This window comes from Lepidothrix coronata, unplaced genomic scaffold, assembly GCF_001604755.1.
Source record: "Lepidothrix coronata isolate B3197 unplaced genomic scaffold, Lepidothrix_coronata-1.0 Scaffold0, whole genome shotgun sequence".
Lineage (NCBI taxonomy): Eukaryota > Metazoa > Chordata > Aves > Passeriformes > Pipridae > Lepidothrix > Lepidothrix coronata.
Genome location: NW_016690180.1, coordinates 3,672,857 through 3,693,305, shown reverse-complemented (window position 1 = coordinate 3,693,305; position 20,449 = coordinate 3,672,857). Strand labels below are relative to the sequence as shown.

At 38.0% G+C, this 20,449-nt stretch overlaps 1 protein-coding gene across 6 annotated transcripts in view; it reads right to left on the bottom strand.

The window, feature by feature from the left end:
• MTUS1 (microtubule associated tumor suppressor 1) overlaps window positions 1-20,449 on the bottom strand; it is a 133,921-nt gene that overhangs the window by 61,589 nt on the left and 51,883 nt on the right. For 4 of the 6 annotated variants that reach the window (XM_017812559.1, XM_017812316.1, XM_017812399.1 and 1 more), the window contains 4 exons: window positions 14,847-15,014; window positions 11,039-11,170; window positions 8,941-9,030; window positions 7,807-7,854 (listed from right to left, as the gene is read on the bottom strand). In XM_017812559.1, the coding sequence (XP_017668048.1) occupies window positions 7,807-7,854; window positions 8,941-9,030; window positions 11,039-11,170; window positions 14,847-15,014 (438 nt within the window). Of the gene's footprint in view, window positions 1-7,806; window positions 7,855-8,940; window positions 9,031-11,038; window positions 11,171-13,336; window positions 13,542-14,846; window positions 15,015-20,449 lie in introns of those variants that run through there. The other 2 variants (XM_017812768.1, XM_017812618.1) reach the window with 2 other exon arrangements.

The following is a 20,449-nucleotide window of genomic DNA, read 5'->3' as shown; positions in this document are numbered from 1 at the left end:
CTGGAAAATGACTGCCCCCACTCCACTTTCCTGTGACCACCTTGCTCTATGTGCTCCAGTCTGAAAAACTAACCTTCCTGTAGGCAACGGTACCTGCTGCCACAACAAATGCAAACTGAAGCCTTGAGACTAATTTTAAGCTCAAATCCTCCCCTGAAGAAAAAAGCAAACCTCTTTCTTCCTCAAAGCAGAAACTAAAATCCTAAATAATTGAGGGGTTTTTTTCTAGTACACAGAAGCTTTTAATCATTATAAATTCAGCAGCCTGTCAAACTGAAGGTAATGCTGCAGTGGATTCCCAGGCACAGATACAGGAATCAGCCTGATCTGTCTCCCTCATGCAACAGTGGTATTTATATTGTCTGCACTCTTTCAGAATTGAAAACAGTCACAAAACACTGCAAGAGTCATTTAATTTTTAACTTCTGACTTAAGGGAAGAGCATGTGCAGGATGTCCCTTTCAAAATGGCATTTTTGTTAAGACTGACTCAGTCAAAATCCTACAGAGCTGCTACTCTACAACAGTGTAAAATGTCACCAACGCTAGGATAACATGCTCTAAAATATGAAGCTTCAATCATCCAGCCAGATGTGACAAAAACTCACAACCTCTTTGCTAGGGACTTCTGCGGTTGAGAAATAGGGTAGGTGTATGCTTAGGTTCTTGTGAGCTCAAGCCTCAAGGAGTGGAGGAAAAATAAACATTTAAATTAGGGCCACAGCTTATGGATCTATTAATTATTTATTCACACAATACTGATTTATATTCACAGTGCAACTGTATTTCATCCATGGCCTCACAACACCACCACTCAGACAGCCTCTAATGAAGAGCAACTTTGCAAATAAGGTCAATTTAGGCAAGTACGTGTCCTAAGGCATGTTAACGTTTTATCTGAGAACACAAAGCACATTAAAGATAACTCACTGTCTTTTGCTTACCTCTGTGGGCTTTGTATGTTCTCCATTACCCCAGACATGCAGACGTATAAGTTGTTTAACCATCTCTGACACAAGATCCATGAGTTGCATGTCTGAGGCAATTTAATGGTCTTTCAAGTATTGTGTCAGCTTTCCCCCTAACAGGATCCAATGACAACAATATGGGCAGCTACTTTATCTGCTGAGAAGTATCTTAAGGAAGTATCTTGAGGAAAGCTAGAAGAATCCAGTCAGAGGACTTAAAAATAACTTAAAAAAATTAAATATTGTAAGAGGACATTAAGAGTCAGCTTTAGAATACCTCATATATCTCACCTCAAAACTAAGAAAAACTCAGTAGAATTGACAACTCAATTACTCACTGTTTACTGAAAATGCATTAAACAACATGCACAATCTGAGGAACACCAGAGAGACAAAGAAAAAAAAAAAACTAGTCTGACAACATCAGAAGAGATCTACATCTAGATTTAACTGGGTAAAAAAGGGATAAGAAGATAGAGAGAACCAAGTAGTACGATGGCATATTCAATATAATTTGGCATTGCATACTGCAACTCCCTTGGGAATAACAAAATGAAAAGAGTTTGTTACTGGTATGTGATCCTGATGGTCTGTCAAAGCTCTAAAGTCTCTTAACAAAATAAAAATGTATTGTTCTCTTAATTACTGAAAAAAAAGAGAAAGAATTTAGATACTTTCAAATTCATTGAGACAGAACAGTATAAAAACATCAACTGTGGTGAATCCTAACAATGCAATCCTAACAAATGCAAGCCATTAGGACACACTTCCACACTAGATAAGCCTTGAACTCAGCTTCCAACACTGGGAAATTTTCTTTTGGACTGAGCTGATGCAATCTGTGAATATCCATTTCACCTGACACCTCTAGTCACACAGAGGCTGGCCTATCCGATATTTAGGCAAGTGTGAGAAAACCAAAGCTCTGTCTTCTTCTCCTGTGTGGCTTGTTATTGTGAAACACCAAAATAAATACCATGGAAAAGAGCTACAGACATTCCTCCCCACAACAGAAAAAACACCACGGAAATAAACTACATATTTCCCTCCATAGGAAGCCTGCATACTTCTGTGTCACCAGGAGTTTGGGGTATGGCTGCGCAGGGCTGGAGAGCAAGTTTCTCACAGAAGTCTGAAACTAAATAATAATAAATGTCTCTGAAGTTTCTAACTTGCACTCCAGAAAACAGATTCTTACTTAAAAGCATTAACAGAAGAAACAGATATTGTAGTGTGAAAACCATTTGGACTCGGTTACACAAGGCTTAATAAATGATTGTCTGTTACTACAGGAAAACTGGCAGGGCTCACATCAAGTCTTCATTGCTGAGATTTTAAAAATAATCCCAACATTTTCAGTCCACCAATTTGAGAAACTATCAGCAGAATACCACCACCACTTGAATGAGCTGGCCTATGTGTTACTCCATAGCAAGCCTTGAGGTTTCAGAATTCATTGTTTTTTGTAAAGATACCTGTTGAAGGCCCAGGGAACATGTGTTGATTTTCAGCATGGAACAACAGATAACCTTCTCAAATTTTTAATTTTCAGAACATCAAGTTTGGGAAGAACACTAGGAAGATAAATGCAAATACATTGATAGACTTCCTTGACAGCTGAAGGGACCAACTGGGAATACATTAAGACCCCTCCCCTCATCATGTACCTCTGCTTTTGCATCCTGTCCTCAATTGTAACAAACATACTACCTCGGGGAAAAAAAAAAATTGTTTAAAAATAAAAACAAACAAACAAACACCACAACCCAAAACCCCCACTCAAAACAGATGAGTTCAGAATTTAGAGTGGCTTTCTCTGAACATCAGCACCAATCATTTTCCTTGAAGACTTCTGGAGCACAGTGGTTGTCACCCAAGTCATTAAATCCTTAGATCCAGCTGTTGTACTTACTTTATTTGTTAACAGTGAAAAAAATTTGGCCAAGAAAGTAACAGCTATTGTCTTTCAAAGACTATTTCAGGTTTACAGATATTCCCTTAACTCTTCAAAATAAAAATCATTATATGTCCCCAGTGAATACATTTATTAAGTAACTGAAATTCACATGCATTTAGATTAATTCTCCATTTATTTATATAGAAATGGCAAAACAAATACCTGTTTTTATAGCTGGTTCACATGCAATAGCTACACTACTTGTAGCTTTGCTGTCTGTTTATAAGAGAATGTTTAAGGCTAGATCACGAGACAATTAAGTCATTCAGACAGTCCTCCTATTTCACATGGATGAAAAAAAATCTAAAAAACAGACTATAGCTGGCTTTTTACTGCAGCTAGAAAGGCAACAAAATAATCCAACACACAGTACAATATCTGCAAAAAGAGGTTTAAGCCTGATCTCACTGTTGCCTTTCAAGGGATAAAGGAAAAATACTAAATTTACATTGTTCAACTCTGGGAATTTCCATGTGTAAAATATTAACTACATTAAATGAATACAGAATCTAATCTTGTTCCTGCATCACCTCGAAGAGTTTACAAAACTGTTCCAAGTTTCTCTGCAGGATTTCCTGACTTTTCTTTTGGAGATAGGGGCAGAGACAGAAAAACTGACAAACCCAACTTATTTAGAAATGCTGAAGCTCTTAACAGGAGAGACTGAGAATCCAGTCTCAACACAACTATATTGAAATTCCCGATTAAAGCTAGTCAGAAATGTTTCTTCTGCAATATGAAGATCTGGACCTCCTGACTGCCAGGGCACATATGTTCACATACACACCAAGATCTTTTCAGGTTTCCAAGCAACAAGAACACTGCTTGGACAGTGTCTTCTACAACTTGCAAAAACTTTTAGAAGCAATACACACCACCCCCCACTCAAACCCAAAAAGACCTTCTGATCAGATACAAAAGGAGAAACAGAGTCCTAATAAGTCACCTCATCAGTAGGGTAATTTGCCACCATGCTGAAGACTACAGATGATCAGTTAGATGAAAGAATTCACCGAAGACCTAAGTATTTGGCATTCCTAATGATGCTCATCAGCTCACAGAACAGTCTTCCCAATTTTTAAAGAAAGTTTACAGATTTTGTCATAGTATCATGTATAATTTTAAAATATGAAGTCTTTTTTGTTGTTGTTAAAGCACAAGCAGAGTGTGATGGACATTAATCCTGTGTCTTCCAGACATGGAAAGTGCAAGTATTTTGAAGGTAACCTATTCTATCCAAGAATCTACAATATAAGAACTCTTTCCTCTGAGTTTCAGCAGGGATGACTGAGGGCATGAAAGAAAGGAGTATAAAACGAACCTTAAAGTATGCCTCCAACTTCTGTTTGAACCAGAGTACTTTGTTAGTAAAAGCATCCTATCCCAGTATAAGAGTTTGAGTGAGAAGCCAGCACGCACCTTTAACAACCTGTTCTAAGAGACAGCTTCATGGTCTGTTACATTTATATCTTATTTTTTCATTTAACCTTGACTGGCACAACTACTCACTTTTGCAATAAGCCTCCTGATTGAATTTATTCCCTCTCCCAGTGTTATATTTTCTCACAAATTTATTGAACTAAAACAGCCTTTCTTTATGAGAGTGAGGAAACAGAATACCATGACAGAGCATATACCATTCCCTGATAAAGCTTCTTTGGTTTTCATGGCTTCTATAGCCTTTAGTAACTGATTCCACTCTGCATAATCCGTCACAGTATGAGAGGATACAACGTATTTAATAACACCTTACACGTGTATCCAGCAGTTGTCCTACCTGTCCTGATAACAGTCTTGTGTCGCACACATAAGTGGAACCTGTTATCCATAACAGACCATAGATCCCTTTCAGGGTCATGGAACAACAGGACAAGTCCTCCAATAAATATTTACATGCTTTATTCCCAAAATGATTGCTTTACCTTTGGAATTGCCAAACAGGATATTTGCTTTTGCTTGGCTTACGTAGTTTGAGAGATTACTGTATTGTAACTTATCCTTAACACTCAGTCAACAACAGAGACATGAGACGTGAATACCCACTGCATTCACCCACACTACACTGTAATATACTGCACAGGTATTAGACATAGACCTCTTTTTCTACAGGGAGGGCTGCAGAGACAAAGGAAACAGCACTAACTTCTACTCATTTTTAGAAGCAGTTTTGCATCAGTTCAAAATTCCATCTCACAAGAGGTAACATTTTTATTCATATTTACATTAAGACATTATGGTAAGTGCACATGAACAGTCTTACTTGAAGTTAGCAAGTTAAAAAGTATAATAAAACATATTATTCCCAAGAAGTTAAATTTGCCTTAGCTTTAAAGCCAACGCTGAAGAAATACACCACAGAACTTGTAAAACTTATTTGATGCACTGAACATCATCCATGAAAGATACACCTTGTGAATGTTTTAACACTAACAAGAAATGAACAGCTGCAAATATACACGTCTCTCCAATTTTACAGGCACACTAACAGTGTGTTGTGGCTTGCTTTGTCAAGCAGATTCTGGCTTTGCACCACTGCTGTAAATGAATGGAAAGTGGAGAAAGAGAACCAATAGTCAGAGAACAGACACCACATCTAGAAAAGCCTGCTATTTTCCCATCCTTAAAGTGTGAAAAGCAACGTGAACAACTGAGCTAGACATTTAATTAATGCCTTAATGCAATCAACTACCAGAGTCCTGCTGCAAGAAATTAGTCCTGGGCACAGGGGCAAGAAATAGAACTGAGGTTGGAACTCTTCACCAAGTAAGGCTAAAATCCATAGACTTAACTATGGCACTGAAATGAAAGAACAAAAGCTTTATACTAGCTGCAATCACTAGAACAAAGCTCCACTATAATATCAAAGCCACAAAGAAAATAGAAAAAAAAAAAAAAGATAGTGGGCCTCATTCTACATGGTACTGGTTGACATTATTTCAGTTCATTTCAAAAAAGCTCATTTGTCCTTTCTTCAAATGTAAGAGATTGTACTGCAGAACATCCAAGCAGTCACACAATATTTTTATTTTGTAAGAACTATCTGCAATTGTGAGGATGGGGGGGAGGGGAAATCTTTCTTAAAAACGCAAAATACTCCATCAGAAAACTCTGCATTCATAAATGGTAAATTATATTAATTTTTTGTTTAAGTTAGAAATTTGGTAACTTCAAAGTCTAACATATCCAATTTTGGAAGCTGACTCAGTACAGGAAACAGTTCAGGTTTATTAAGACAAACACTGAAATTCTACTGGCAAAAGTATGATGCTAAAGAGCATTTACTAAAGAATCGCTAACTATTACAGCCCATTTGGAGTTTATGACTGTGTTTTTAAGGCATCATATCCAGCACTTCAAAGCTATGAAGCTACATGCTTTATTAGGTTGGAAAAGATTAATCACAGAATTATGTTAAACTTGTAAAAAGGGGAGGGAGCATTACTTTTCTGCATGGAAAATAGAGAGAATGTGTCACAACTAAATTTAGGGGGAAATAAAGTTATATTTTGAGATGATTGTAAGCAAGCATAAGAGGAATTTACTTTTTTACTTCATAGTCCAGAAACAGATTTTGTTGCCTATTGTGAGTTTCCTCAATTGAGCTGATCAAGACATTTTGTTGCTAGCTGAATCATCCTCTACATCCTTATACAGCAGACTACATTTGAGCTCTTGAAACGTAGTGTCAGACTTGACCTAAATAAACATTAGTTCAGCCAAATATCAATAAAAGCAACAAACAGAACAAGCACTTTGTGCAAAGTCTTACACTTTATGTATAACAGAAGCCCTGATCCTTAACAGAAGATATCAAAGTACTCAACCACAATTGATATGTACACATTTGACACCCAAGAGAGTAAAAAGACAAAAGCATTGAACTCATGTTATGACTACAGGAAATTAAAAACATACTGCCACAATACCAGAGTTGCAGGTCAGAACTGATTTGCCTAGTAATTCCAGACTCAAATTTACAACATCTGCTTGGCTGCAGCATCTCTTTCAGAAAGACATTTGCTATTCACTCAGGGTACAAAGGGCTTTCCAGTGATCTTCAGTATCTTTCAAAAAAGGCTTTTCAATGAGTAATTAATTACAAGCAGCATTTAATTCAGTAAATACATGCTGATTCTCAGGAAACTAAATTAGACTGCCAACTCTCTTGAAAAGACCTGGAAATCATTTCAAGTAGAAACATCATCTGAAGACTTTTCTGTCTCCTGGCAGATAGAAATTGGCACCAGGTGTCCTGACTGGCACAAGCACCAAAAACAAACCCAACACGAAGTCCTTAAAACTCTGCCAGATTTTGAAACACCATCTGCCATTTAATCAGCCGTGATTCCCTCCCCCTGCCATATGAGCAGACACACATATCAACATCCTTGGACAATTTCAACTTCTTATACAAGTGTAGTCTGCAGTGATACACAGAGACAGCTCACACCAAAAGGTTATCTACAATGAACCTTCCAGAAAAGAAAGATTCTGCATGATTCTTCTATTTGTTTTTTTTAAAGCCACAACACATGAATTCATTCATTACTTAGCTCACTGTGGCTAAACAGCAAAAACTACATTCAGTTTCATTTCCATGCCTTTTTTTTTAATACCATTTAAACCTCATTAAGTTTCACTGGAAACAGAGTAACAGATACCACAGACTGCATATTATAAGACATGGGTAGCCTGAAGACAGTAACTAGACAAAACTCAAGACACCTTTTTCCACCTCCTTTAAAACTGCAGTCAGTGATAGTTTCAGAACTATCCCCTGCAAATCTGTTCTTCCAAGAAAAGAACCAATATACTAATATAACATATAAACCTAATTTGAGTTGCACCACAGAAAATATAAAAATGCATTCAGAAAACTCACCAGGACCCAAACAAGATAGGCTTTGGTGTACACTTCTTCCAGGAGAACCTACGGTGTTCAGGAAGGAGAAAAAAAAATTACACTTCAAGAGAGTAAAGAAAATACAGGATGCATTCTCATTAAGCCAAACATGTATTTTCCATTACAATTATCATATTTCATTTAAGTCAGGTAGCACTGTTTTACTTTACTTATTCATAGAGGACTACAGATAATAAGGAACTATCATCTATACTGCCATCATAGCAACTTTTTTCCACCTATATGCTTATAAAGCAGTAATAAATTAACAGCATTCTCAAATGTGCTGCCAATCAAATTAGATACAAATGAAAACACTGAAAAAGTTAATCCACCCTACCTGTACTGGAGTTATGTGAAAATTGACCTAAGAACTTCATTATTTTTAAGGATACTAAATGAAAGTAATCTTTCAGACTGCTAGGTATAAGTGCAAAAGTCATGTGCAAAGTTCATAAAAGGTCTTTTAACACCATCTTTCTTTAGAATTTACAAATAGTATGCGATCCTACAACAGGTGTTTCAACAGGAAAAAGCTACTTTGTACTGCTACCATACTTGTTTCCCTCACCTCAGCTTTGCAAGTGGAACTTCGCTCAAGGCGAAAATTTTGTCTTACAAAGCCTTCCTGAATATTCTTACCTATTCTTTTGATTCATTCTGGCAGAAATTACTAATTGCAATTCAAAGTTAAAGATAAAACAAATGGCTGATACAGAAACATACAAGCAGAGTAAATATCCTCAACAGAGTTGACCACCATGCTCTCACAAGAATCTTGCTTAATTTAAACCCAAACTTAGACTAGATTTTTCTGTCTTGTGTCTTTCAAGCATACAATCTTATAAGCAGACGACAGAACATCACTTAAAAGACATTATCCTGTATTTTTGGTCATTACGGGATGCAAGTTTCAAGCAGACAGTAGACAATGAATGTCCCTTAAACAAATACATAAGGAACATTTTGCAGACTCAGTCTCCAATACTATGAACTGAAAGGAAAATGAGGAGACTATCTCAATTACTCTGAAGTCAGAGCATAGCTGCTCTTTCTGAATACAGAGGGATTCAAGAAAAAGTGAGAAACTGACTTCACCCAACAGCTGATTACCTCTAATCTCACTGACTTTCCTTCCTGGGTGCAGTGGCCCAGCTGATTTTGGTGTGCACTGGTTCAGTGAAGCAGATTTGGTCTTGGCTCCTAGAAGTAAAAGTTGAGATGAACTTTAAAGTAGAACTATGTCACCAATTAAAGACATATCTAATATTACACATTTACAGTTAAGTACAAGATGCACAAATCTACTGAAACACACAGATACACCTTCTAGAACCTTTAACCTATATTTAAACTTAGCTCTCCTATACCAGAACTCATATTGGAATAAAAAGATGGTTTTAATAAAGCTTCTAAGCAGGAGAAAACGTTAGCAAAAATTTCACTTCAGCACTAAGATCGAATCACTTAAGTCTCAAAACAGCAGCTAATACAACACAGCTAAGGAAATACTGGCTGAAAGAGACCTCCAGAGGCCAGCTATCCAGACTCCCACTCAGAGCAGGCTCACCACCAAGACAAGAATCTGCTGACCACGCTTTTGTCCAGATGAGCTGTACAAACCTCCAGGAAGGGACGTTTTATGGCATGACTGGGCAAGGATGCATCTCCCACTCTAAAATTTGTGAGCATTTTCCACTGCCACATCATCTGGTGCTACTGAGAGGAGTTTGGCACCATGACCCTTACAGCTGTCCTTTTCAAGCCACTGACTACACAAGCTCAACTCCCTCAACCTCTCCTCAGCAGACAGAGACCCCAACCATCTTCCTAAGTCTCCAGTTGACCTTTCCAGTTTCAAAACAACCCTTCTGAACTGGGAAGGTCCCAAAACTCAGTACAGTGGTCCAGATAACACTGAACTGAAGGGGGAATACCAGCTTCTTTTGGCCACACTGCTCCTGCAGGTGCTGAAGGTAGGCTTCCAGCACCCAGGTTGCTGATGATGTTAAGTTATGCATAGCTGTGCTGCATGTTTTATACCCCCACAGAAAGCATCGGCTTGTCAGAGAGACATATGATTTGTGTTTGTTTCCAAGTGATTTATGATTTGTGGCAAATTCTGTTTTTTCTCACTGTTTACTATTTTAAAGCATGTCACTACAGTATGACATTTGGCAGGCATCTCTTACTTATTCTCAATTATGTCAGATACCAGCTTAAGTCTAAAGCAGGAGTACAGTATTTAATTAGGTTTATCCAATTACAATAACCAGTTCATCACAAAGATGGTCAGAAGCAAGCTGATTATAGCTAGGATTTAGGAAAGAGACACAGCAAGCTTGTTTATCTGCTCCCATTATGTCTTTAATTTTGTCTAGAGAATGAGTTGTCAACTGGTGTTTGTGGCTTGAGTGGAAGAAGCACTGTTGGCTGATCAAGAGGTCCTGGCTTGAACAGGAATTGGAACCAGAACAATGTTTAATACAAAGCCAAGGAGTACATTTAATGTTTTCTTTAGCACAAGATGATAAAGCACAGTCATCTTATCTCCATCAAAAAGTAAAGCTACCAATTCAGCCAATAAGAGGAATATTAAAAAAAAGCAGCATGAAAAGCTGAGCTGTTTCTGAGACTCTTCCCCTGGAAAGATGGGATAATGCCACTGATCTACGAAAGAAGATACTTCATCTAATAATACCTTATTCAAAAGAATATCCCCATCCCTCAAGGCCCTTTCTATGCTGAATGGGGTGAAGATAATGCAAAGTCTGCATGAGGACAAGAACAATTTCAGGACAAATTCAGGGTAGGTCTACCCTGCAGATTACCAGCAGCCAAAGAATCTGAGCCTGAACTTTTTGAAAGAAAAGAACTCTTATTAAAATAATGTAAACCCCATGTGATGACACCTGCCACATAGCAAGGTGCATCTAGTCCCTGTACCATGCAAACCTCTGCTGTACCACAGTGCAGACCTCCTCTTCATTTCCCTGAAATACCTCCATCAGTTATGACAATTTAAAGAACATTTTAACCTTCCCATGAAGTCTTACAACACTTGAAGCATCACTGATGTGATTTTACCTCCTCGCACTGTTTTCCGAGACCACCGTTACTAAACACCGCTTCAGGAGGCAGACGCCTGCCAGTAACGTACTGTAACGGCCGGAACTGCGCTTTCACTCCGCCTACGAACAAACCCATGTACCTTTCGGAGTTGACTTCAACAAGTGCAATCTAGGTCTTGACAGTGCTTTCAAAGGGACAGGTCCTGAAGTGCCATTCTGGCAGGCTGGTTTTGAAGGCCATTCTCCATTCTTGATGACTGTGGCACTTGCAGCTGCAATACAGAATGACAAAGAATTTGCTCTAAGCATAAACAGTTTGATGAAGCCAAGCCTGTCTTACCAGAGGCTGAAGGACCTTGAAAGAAATTTGGGGTTGTTGCCACAATGGAAATTTTTCCTTGAAAAACAAAAACGTGAAATTTTGGGAAAGCATTGTTTCACTTTTCTAGAAAAAAACTGAAAGTACTTCTAAAGTAAGTACACATTGTTTTGGGTACTAAAAAAATTATGTATACTGACACAGAGAATAAGAAGCTGACATGGCATTTACCAGAGACAAGCAAAAACTAAGTCACTCTGGAATAGTTGGTCATACTGTTGCTCTTTTCTCGAGTCATTAAGAAAAAAAAAAAAAAGAGGGGCAAAGCTTCTGGCATGTATTATCAGGTTTGCATCAGATTAGTATTTTAATGAGGCTGGCTATTTTTAAAGGCTTGTCTAATATTGTTCATCAAAAGATGGAACATATAGTCTTGAGATTATTTTAGTCTCTTTAAATGCACTAGCGTAAAGCATATAAGTTAACTGCTTCAAAAAGATGGGTTTTGGCCACAAAATACATTTTCAACCACAGAAAGAGGGGCAGAACTTCTTTCCCCTATAGAAACACATGCAACTGAAGCCATCTTCTTTTTAAAAGACAAAGAAAGTTGGAGCTCCTCGAAAGGCACAAAAGCTAAATATTGCAAAAGGATCTGTACACGAGGAACAATTTGCATAACACATCAGTAACACAGTTATTCTGTGGGAATCTGACCCTGATCAACATCGGATTAAAACCAACTTGTTTTGGTAAAACATGAGGCCTGACAGTCCTTAACTTTTTCTGTAAATCACTAAATTAAGGATTTTTGCTCAGAGTTCACTGCAAGAAGGTAACAACTGCCTACAAACTGGTGTGCTACTTGTAAATCAGAAGCACACCAGGGAAGTAACGCCCTGGGTAAGCAAGCAGCCTTCTGGAGCAGGACTAGTTAGGGCACTGTTTTGCCCTGTTAAAAGCTCCGGAGTCAGCTAACCAGGCTGCATGTAGGTAGGAAAACAAAAGGCAGAGTTGCAAAGTTTGATCACTACATGATTCAAAGCTGTTTATTCACAGATTAGGAGCAGCTACTGCAATCCCGATTAAAGATGGACATGTATGAAATGGTCTCACCCCAGTTAAGATATAAAGAGTTTAAAAACTCAAGTCATTAAAAGAATTTTAGTGAAGTATTGACTGTTCAGAAATGCAAGCTCAACTGCTAGGATCAGCTTTTTAACTTCTGAAACACAATTTCCTTTATTTGTAATTATTCTAATGCAATTAAAATTTGGATTCTTGTTCTTAACCTCAGAGTTTAACCATTTCAGTACATTCAAATTATAGTATTCTCATCTCTCCACTAAAACTGAGATTTCTCTACTGTTACAAAAAATTCTATTTTTCAATGCTCGAACTGACAGCCTGCATGAAAAATACGCTTTTATTAACAACAGCATTTCACACCTCATGATTTCTAAACTTCTCAAATAGGAAGTCATTTTAGAGAAAAAAATCATAAAGTTCAAGTGCTCATTAGACAAAAAAACCCCTAATGCTGCCACAGAGAATTACCAATCTAAAGACATCCTATAACAAAGGGTTGAGCTGACACAGCAAGAGAAACACTTCTGTAATTTTTTTCTCTGTTAATACAAGGCAAACTCCTTAAGCAAAACAAACCAGGTGACTTTGTTGAATTAATACTGTTGACAGGACCACAAGTTTGTCATAAATTTCATGACATTCACAGAGTAAGCCTCCCATTTTGATCTTTGTGTCCCCCACCAAGCTAATAAAAACATTTTAGGTTTACAATTTTTTTCCTGACATTAATGCATAGTAGATTAAATGAAAGAATAAAAAACAAGAACAGCACTGTACTTAGTATTAAAGTACTAAGTAAATTCCTTAATTTTTTCCAATTTGATTTAAGGACATAAAAATTTCACTAACATATGAATTCTATTTAATCTAAAGTCCTCACACTCACAAAACCTTACTATCAGACATAAATCCCAACTAAAGAAAAATAATCTCACAGCAAATCAGCAAATCAAAATATTGCATATATTTACCAACCTCCACAAAACAAAATGCATGCTTTAAAATAGAAATAAAAAGGAATACAACCTACTTCTTTTCCCAGTAAACGTGGCTAACAAAGGAACAATACAAAAGCTGTAAGACCCCACTACCAGCAGTGTCAGTAAGGTAATATCATAGTGGCTTCCTGAGTCAGTCGGTGGTGTTAGTGTAGAATTGATAAAAATAATAGGAGAAAAATTAGTTTCTGTGCAACTGCGGAGTCCTCCTGGTATAGTCATTTAAAAAGATCAAAGCAAGCTTAAAGTCTAGGAAGCTGCAGCCATGTTCAACCTCTCATATTGCTCTTGCTTGGTCTTCGTGAATCGGAGTGGAAAAAATTGTAAGCTTGAAGGCAGTGGACAAAACAGATTACAGCAGCTAGCAAATCAGGCTAAATAAGGAGTCATCTGTTTGGACGCTTAATCTGAATACACTCCTTTGTTATAAAGCGATGACCCCATCCTTTGTTACATGAGGGAGCAAAACGAAGAGAGGACAAAGCTGCTTAGCAATTCCAGCTACAGTCCTAAACCTGAACAGCAAAAGTCAACATGGCTGTCACAGTATCAGAACCGATCTGACTACAGAGCGATATGCACATGCATATTTTATCACACATACTCTTATTCCTTTAAGGAATATGTTTGGTCTCAGTTTTTTAATGAAGGCACTGGGGGGGGGGAAAACCAAGGAGAAGATTTATTAAAGTATGTATGTATATGCGCATACATAAACTACAGACGTGTGATAAATCACGGTTCTCTTTTTCAGTCCATTGAAGACTGATTTAGCAGACATCTGGCACAAAGAAAGGCCTTTGCCCAGTCTTCAAGATATAACAGATGACATGATAGTAACAGAATATTTGAATGTACTCATTTGAATACATTCAGCTGGAAATACTAATACTACTGACATATTTTTGCCACCAATTCCTACAACTGCTGTATAGCTTCAAATCACAGCTAGTTCTATTATTCTTCTCCCTATTTTTAATCAACATGTATTTGGTTAGGTCATACACCAATGGCTGCAGTTACCTTAGAGATTACAGAAGTCTACCTATGCAAAGTTTTACCTTCTAAAATGAATTTCACTTACCAGGCTTTGATTTCATCTACACGTTTTGTATTAAAACTCCGAAAGCCTATATAATCCAGTTCAAAACAACATTTAGTATCAAAAAACCTGCAATGTGTTTTTCCAAATATTATGACAGGTAAACCATTCTGTTCAGAATTACCTCTTATTACACTACATGTAAACACTAGGAAACTCTTGCTCAAGAAGACACACTGGTTTTGTAATCTTTCAGGACAGAAGAGGAGCTGTACCAAAACCTCTACTCATCAAACCACAACCCAAGGCTCAAAGCTCCTTCAGACAGCATGTCTCAAAAAGGAAAGCTCTCAGTTAATAGGCAAAAAATAAGTCCTAGAACTAATTCTAGGAATTAACACAGGCCTTTGACAGACAGGACTCCCTTCCAAGGCGATTTTTTCCAACAAGCAGCTGATACTGGTTATCAGTTAAAATCCACAACCCTCACAGATACTTACTGCTGAAAAGACTTCGCTCACTCTGAGTGCTGCTGACTGATGAGAGGCTAGGTGTTCTCTCAAGCACTGATCTTTTGACAGGCACTTTGAATTTGGCGAGGGATTTACCAGAGGAGGTTGGGGAATTTTTCACTGAGGCATGCTTCTCTCCTGGCAAAGATCCTATACCTGTCAATTAGGGGGGAAGGAGGAGGGAGAAAGAAGAACAAAAGGAGTTGGAAAGAAGCTTAAACAATTGCTTCTTTTACATATATGCCTACAAATAAAAATATTTACACAGTAAAAATCCATATAAAAAGGCTTAATCTACCTCATATTGATATGGTAAAAAATGCTGTAAATGCAGAAAAACAGTTCCAAGGATTTAAAGCATCATATTTTCCTAAGAATCAAGTCAAGAGCTTTACAGACTGACCTTCCAGACAGACACCTGCACACAGAAGAGTCTTTCTTACACTGTCCTACCTCTGTGTGTTATGGTTTGCTGTACAGGCAATCCCATAAAAATATAATTAACCTCCACTTCACAGACAATCCAAGAAAGGATTCTTTTGTTTGTTCCTGCCCCCAAAACAAAGATTCCCATCCCCATTCCACTCTAAAAGATCATATCCTTTCAAGAACACAGACAGCATGAGAGCACTCACATAATATACTTAAAACTGACTAGTTCTGCAGAACTAATTAAACAGCACTCCCACAACCAAGTTCTTAATGGCCAGCTGGTGCAGACACATTCTTATACTAATTCCGGTTTTCACTTGAGCTTGTTGAATACAAAAGCCCAACAGCTAAGTTAATCAAACAGGAAAAGTATCTATACAGGAGACAGGTGTGCCATCTTCAGGACAGGAGCTTACTCTTGCACTACTAACAAAGCAAATACACTTTCCACAAGAAAATTTGAGTTTAGTCAAATTAAGCTTTTAGTTTATTTCTGAAAAGTGCGCACCCAAATTAAAACTTCAATGGCCCAAAGGACGTTATGTGCACACAGACTTGTCTTGGCAGCTCTGAGTTGACACTTGTCAGCTCTGACAACAAAATCTTTATAGAGGCCTCTGAATATGGAGAAGAGGTTTTCATTTTTGTATAAAAACACAGACATGGAAGACAGGCTTATATATTTTTTAAATATTTTGTTATCTATTATGATGAAATATATCTAAAATAGCTTAATTTCTGATGTCATCGCCATTTTCAAGTCTGACAGACTGTTTATCTTACTTGAAAAGAGACAATTACAGTGTTTCAGATTTCACTTTGAACAATCATATTTCTACGCAAAGGGAATACCCTTCCCTTTATTCTTGTCACTATAAACCACATTTCAATTTTGCTTAAGATAAAATACTGCTGAACTATGACAGAATTAGCTAGTAATTGCACTTTATTCAACATCAGTTTTACTATAGGAACTCCACCCTTTAATACTAATGGCCAAGAAGCCTTCAATTTGCACCAAGACCACGAAAGCATGACACTAAGGGGACTGCATTACATTTTAGGCAAGAACACACCCAATGTCTGCCTTTCAACAGTAGGTGGTGTGACAGGATTAGATAACCTGTCTCAAAACATCCTGCATCAAGTATGCAACAACAGGAACAGCACTGGTAAAGAAAGGTATGTCCAAGCTATTTTCTTCAGTTCAGATCAATTCAGTGAGAAACCCCACATACAACATATACTAAACCTTCATTGGCATATTATGTAATACTGGTGACAGAGTATAACGCACAAGCTTCAACGAGTCATTAAACATGCTTTGTGTCAGATCTCTCTTTGGAGGTGCACTTTTACTACTTGTGTAACTTTACTATACAGAACTGTAATTCTGTGTATGGCTTTACTGTAGCCTGCTATTAAACCTCTGAGACAAAATTATCAGCCGTATTTCAGGACCTTTTGTAAGTTACTGCAAGGGATGCTTGAATATACACAGCTCACTAAAGAGCATACAAGCTTTGCTGTGCTACGAGAACACCACAAACCACAAGCTCACACTTACTGAAAGCACCCTTAAAACACAGTACTCCAGAAAACATATCTGAAATAATTTGTGTTTGCCAAAAAAAATATAAAATATTTGTGACATCTGAACTTCATACAACAGATTAATAACTTCATAAAACTTTCCACATTGTTTTTTAAAACCTTGTTTCATTATGCTGGTATGTTGATCAATTAATAAGTAATTCAGACCAGTCAGAAGTTCCTTTTCTAAATAGCTTCTCAGCAAAACAAGGTGCAAACCCCAAAAAAACCCAAACCAAACAGAAAAAACCCAACCATCCCCCCCCAAACCAAACAAAACCCACAAAACCCCTCAAACAAACCAAAACCAAAAAGCAAACAGGAAAAAAAAGGCCGCTGTACAAACACTGCCTGTTAATGTTGTATGACTTAGTGAGTTAAAGTTCTACATTTCAAAAGGTAGCTAGAGGAACAAATGCAGTTTATCAGGTGCATCTTATTAAAGATGAAGGCAGCATGTTTGATTACTACTGTGTTGGACTTGTTCATCCAGTTCTAAACATACAGGAACAAAATCCCGTTTCCTTCACACAGATTTTCACTCAAGAAGGGTCAAAGCACATACGTAAAAATGTTCAGTCTTGTCTCGTACTGCATGTTCCCTACACATGATTTGCAGCCAGCCAAACTTCTCTGCAGAAGCTGGAGTATGACAGTGCTCTGAACCAGCTGTGAACCCAAACCCATTCAAGTGAGCACAGCAAGCTCTGGGACGTTGTTTCAGAAGCAGGTCAAACAGATGACATTTGCTCTTTCCTTAGTTCTTCTGCTGCTTGGTATTTTCCTGTAAGGCTTCTATTAAAGTAATTACTCAAACACTCAAACACATTTTTCAAAAGCCCTACTCAAGGGACAATTTCTTTCAGGTCATGACACAAGATCATTAAGCAACTACTCTAGGTGTTACTTCAACTAATACTTTTACAAAGTACTTTTATAAAATAAACACTTTTCTTCCCTAAGAAAGGAGTTACACAGAACTAAATGCAAAGGTTTTAAAGACAGAAGCAGGAAGATACGGCATATAAACAAAAGTGCTGGAAACAAGCACAGAAGCAGGATATTTAGTGAACCATTATTACAAAGACAACAAGCAATAGCAAAGTAACAGGCTTTCATCAGTTATTTAATCTAGTCACTGAAGCGGGATACTAGAAATACCACATTCCTCTACAATGAACTAATGAGTTGGCAATTCTTCAGAAAAAAGTCTCCATGCAACGACCATGTTACTTGAAGTGTGTTAAAGTATCTCCTGTATTGGAGTGGAAATAAGCAAAGAACAAAGCTCATTCTTCAAGAAGCTCTGCAAATAGCTTTCATATCCTTAGTAAAATAATAATCCTCTCATATGAATCCCTCATAGGTGGTTATTGTCAAGAAGAAGTTAAAGCTAAGGCTTCCTTTAAATAGCACTGGAGTCTAAAATACTCAAATTGAGAGAATGTTGACACCGGGTAGATTGTAAAGTCAAAAACACATGCACAAATTCTGAAATTTCATGTCCACCATTTCAAACCACATCAACACATTTCATATCTAGAGCTGAGCACTGAGCAACTGGCATTCATAGAGCCACATGACACCTAGAAATGAACGGCTGGAAGCCTTTCCCAAACATAAACTTTGGGCAGATGAAGTGCAAAAGGAGTTTTTTGAAAGATGCTTTTTGTTGTTGCTGGTTTTGTTTAACCCTAAAGCTAACACTAACAGTTGGTTTGGCCTTACATTGCCTTATGTCTTGAAAATGTTGAATTTTGGATTTTTGCCTTATGCTTTTCAGATTTTTTCTGAGAATGTAAAATACAAAGGGCTCTGTCTTAGAAGTGCTAAACTTCTTAGCTTACAAAAAATAATTTTAAGCATGATGAAAAAGCCCAGTTTAAGCCTATGGTAAAGTCTTTAAAAACCATGGGGAGTAAACCTTCAAGAAAACATGCTGGGTTTTGGCATTTATTGAAAAGAGCAAGTAAATAATGGAAAGACAAACTGGACTTTGATATTGTTTCCAGCAGACTGATTCTAACGTAGCTGTAAGAGTGCTTATGGTTGCCATTTTAAACACTGTAAAGCAGGAGCAATACTAACAGTTTTCTGACGGCTGCAAGCTTCCGAGTTTGCCTGATTAGCCATCCAGCAATATCAACTATACTATATATTATGCTGTACACATATCGGTGTTCCTTCAGGGAACAAAGAGCGGTTACAGCATATTTCATAATTCTAAAGGTAATGTCTTTCTAATTATCTCTCCCTTCTAAAGTCTCAAATTACTACCAAAATGGCAGGACACAGTTAGATTATGTTGCCAGTAATGGTCAACTGTTCAACCTAAACGTGGAAAAAAACAGGGAATGTCAAGTTACTGCTGGGTCTTCAAATATTTACAAGAGAGATTTACTTGTTTAGAGGATACCAGCTGGTCAGAGAACAGGCAAGACTCTATTCTCCATCTGATGGAGACTTCCACAGCATTCTCTCCATTCCTCTACAATCTTAGACAGGTATCAAGAACCAGCAGCAAGTTAGTGCCAAAACCTTAACTGGGGTGCCAGCAGCCATGCAGGTAGGTATTCCTGTGTTCTTCCTCTTGCAGCTCAATATTCTTGGACTAAAACTGGAAAACTGATCATCAGTACTACAAAGCATTATATTAGCAGTTACCAACAACCAAAACAATCCTTTTTGTTCCCTAAAATGCTCCTATCATCAGAAGAGTGATTGGGTCATTTTCAGTTAAGGGAAGAGAGAGAAGACTAGTTACTCATGTATGCCTACCATTCGACTTCACTTTTCCCCCTTCCTATCTGGTCCAGTTTTGAAATGGGGCAGACTTCCTCACAGTTAAACCCTTCCACAATCAGAGAGACTCCTCCCTTTCCCATCTTCCCGCAGGCTCAACCCGTTGCATGTGACCTCTCTAGCACCTAGAAACATCTCTTCCCTGGCCTCAGGTATGAGCTCACACCTGATCTCTCACCTCCAGGGCCATCTGCCCATAATGCTGCCTGCTGGATTTAGTCAGATTAAGGTTTTTCCTTTTGTAGACTGAACTAGAGCAAGCCCCATGAGAGATCATGTCTGCACAGTCATGCTGCCACCTCCTATGACCCCAGGCAGAGGCAGTCTCTGGACAGCAGGTGGCTTGACACCACCTTCCCAGGCCAGTTGCACAGTGGTGGCAAAGCTTGCTTGCTCTAGCTTTGCCAAGAGACTGTTGTAAGCTGTTCACATCCTGACTTAAACAAACCAACCCCAACCACTAGCTTTAACACAGCTATTGGAAAGTTCTGTCTGTTTAGGAATACTGGGCATAAGAAGCTGAATCAACATACTACAAGGGAAGCTGAGGCAAAAGAAGACTACCAACTCCATCCAATTATGCTTTTCATTATTGTCCAGCTCTTCAAGACACAAACCCCTTCATGTGAGGCTCTGAAATTTGTTTGATAAATTGCAGCTTTTATACTCATGTCCATGGGCAGGATGAGCCCGCTAGCCTCCTGGCAGTCATCCTAGGAGAAGGACAACTCTAACCCCAAACCCGGGCAGATGGAGCTCGCTTA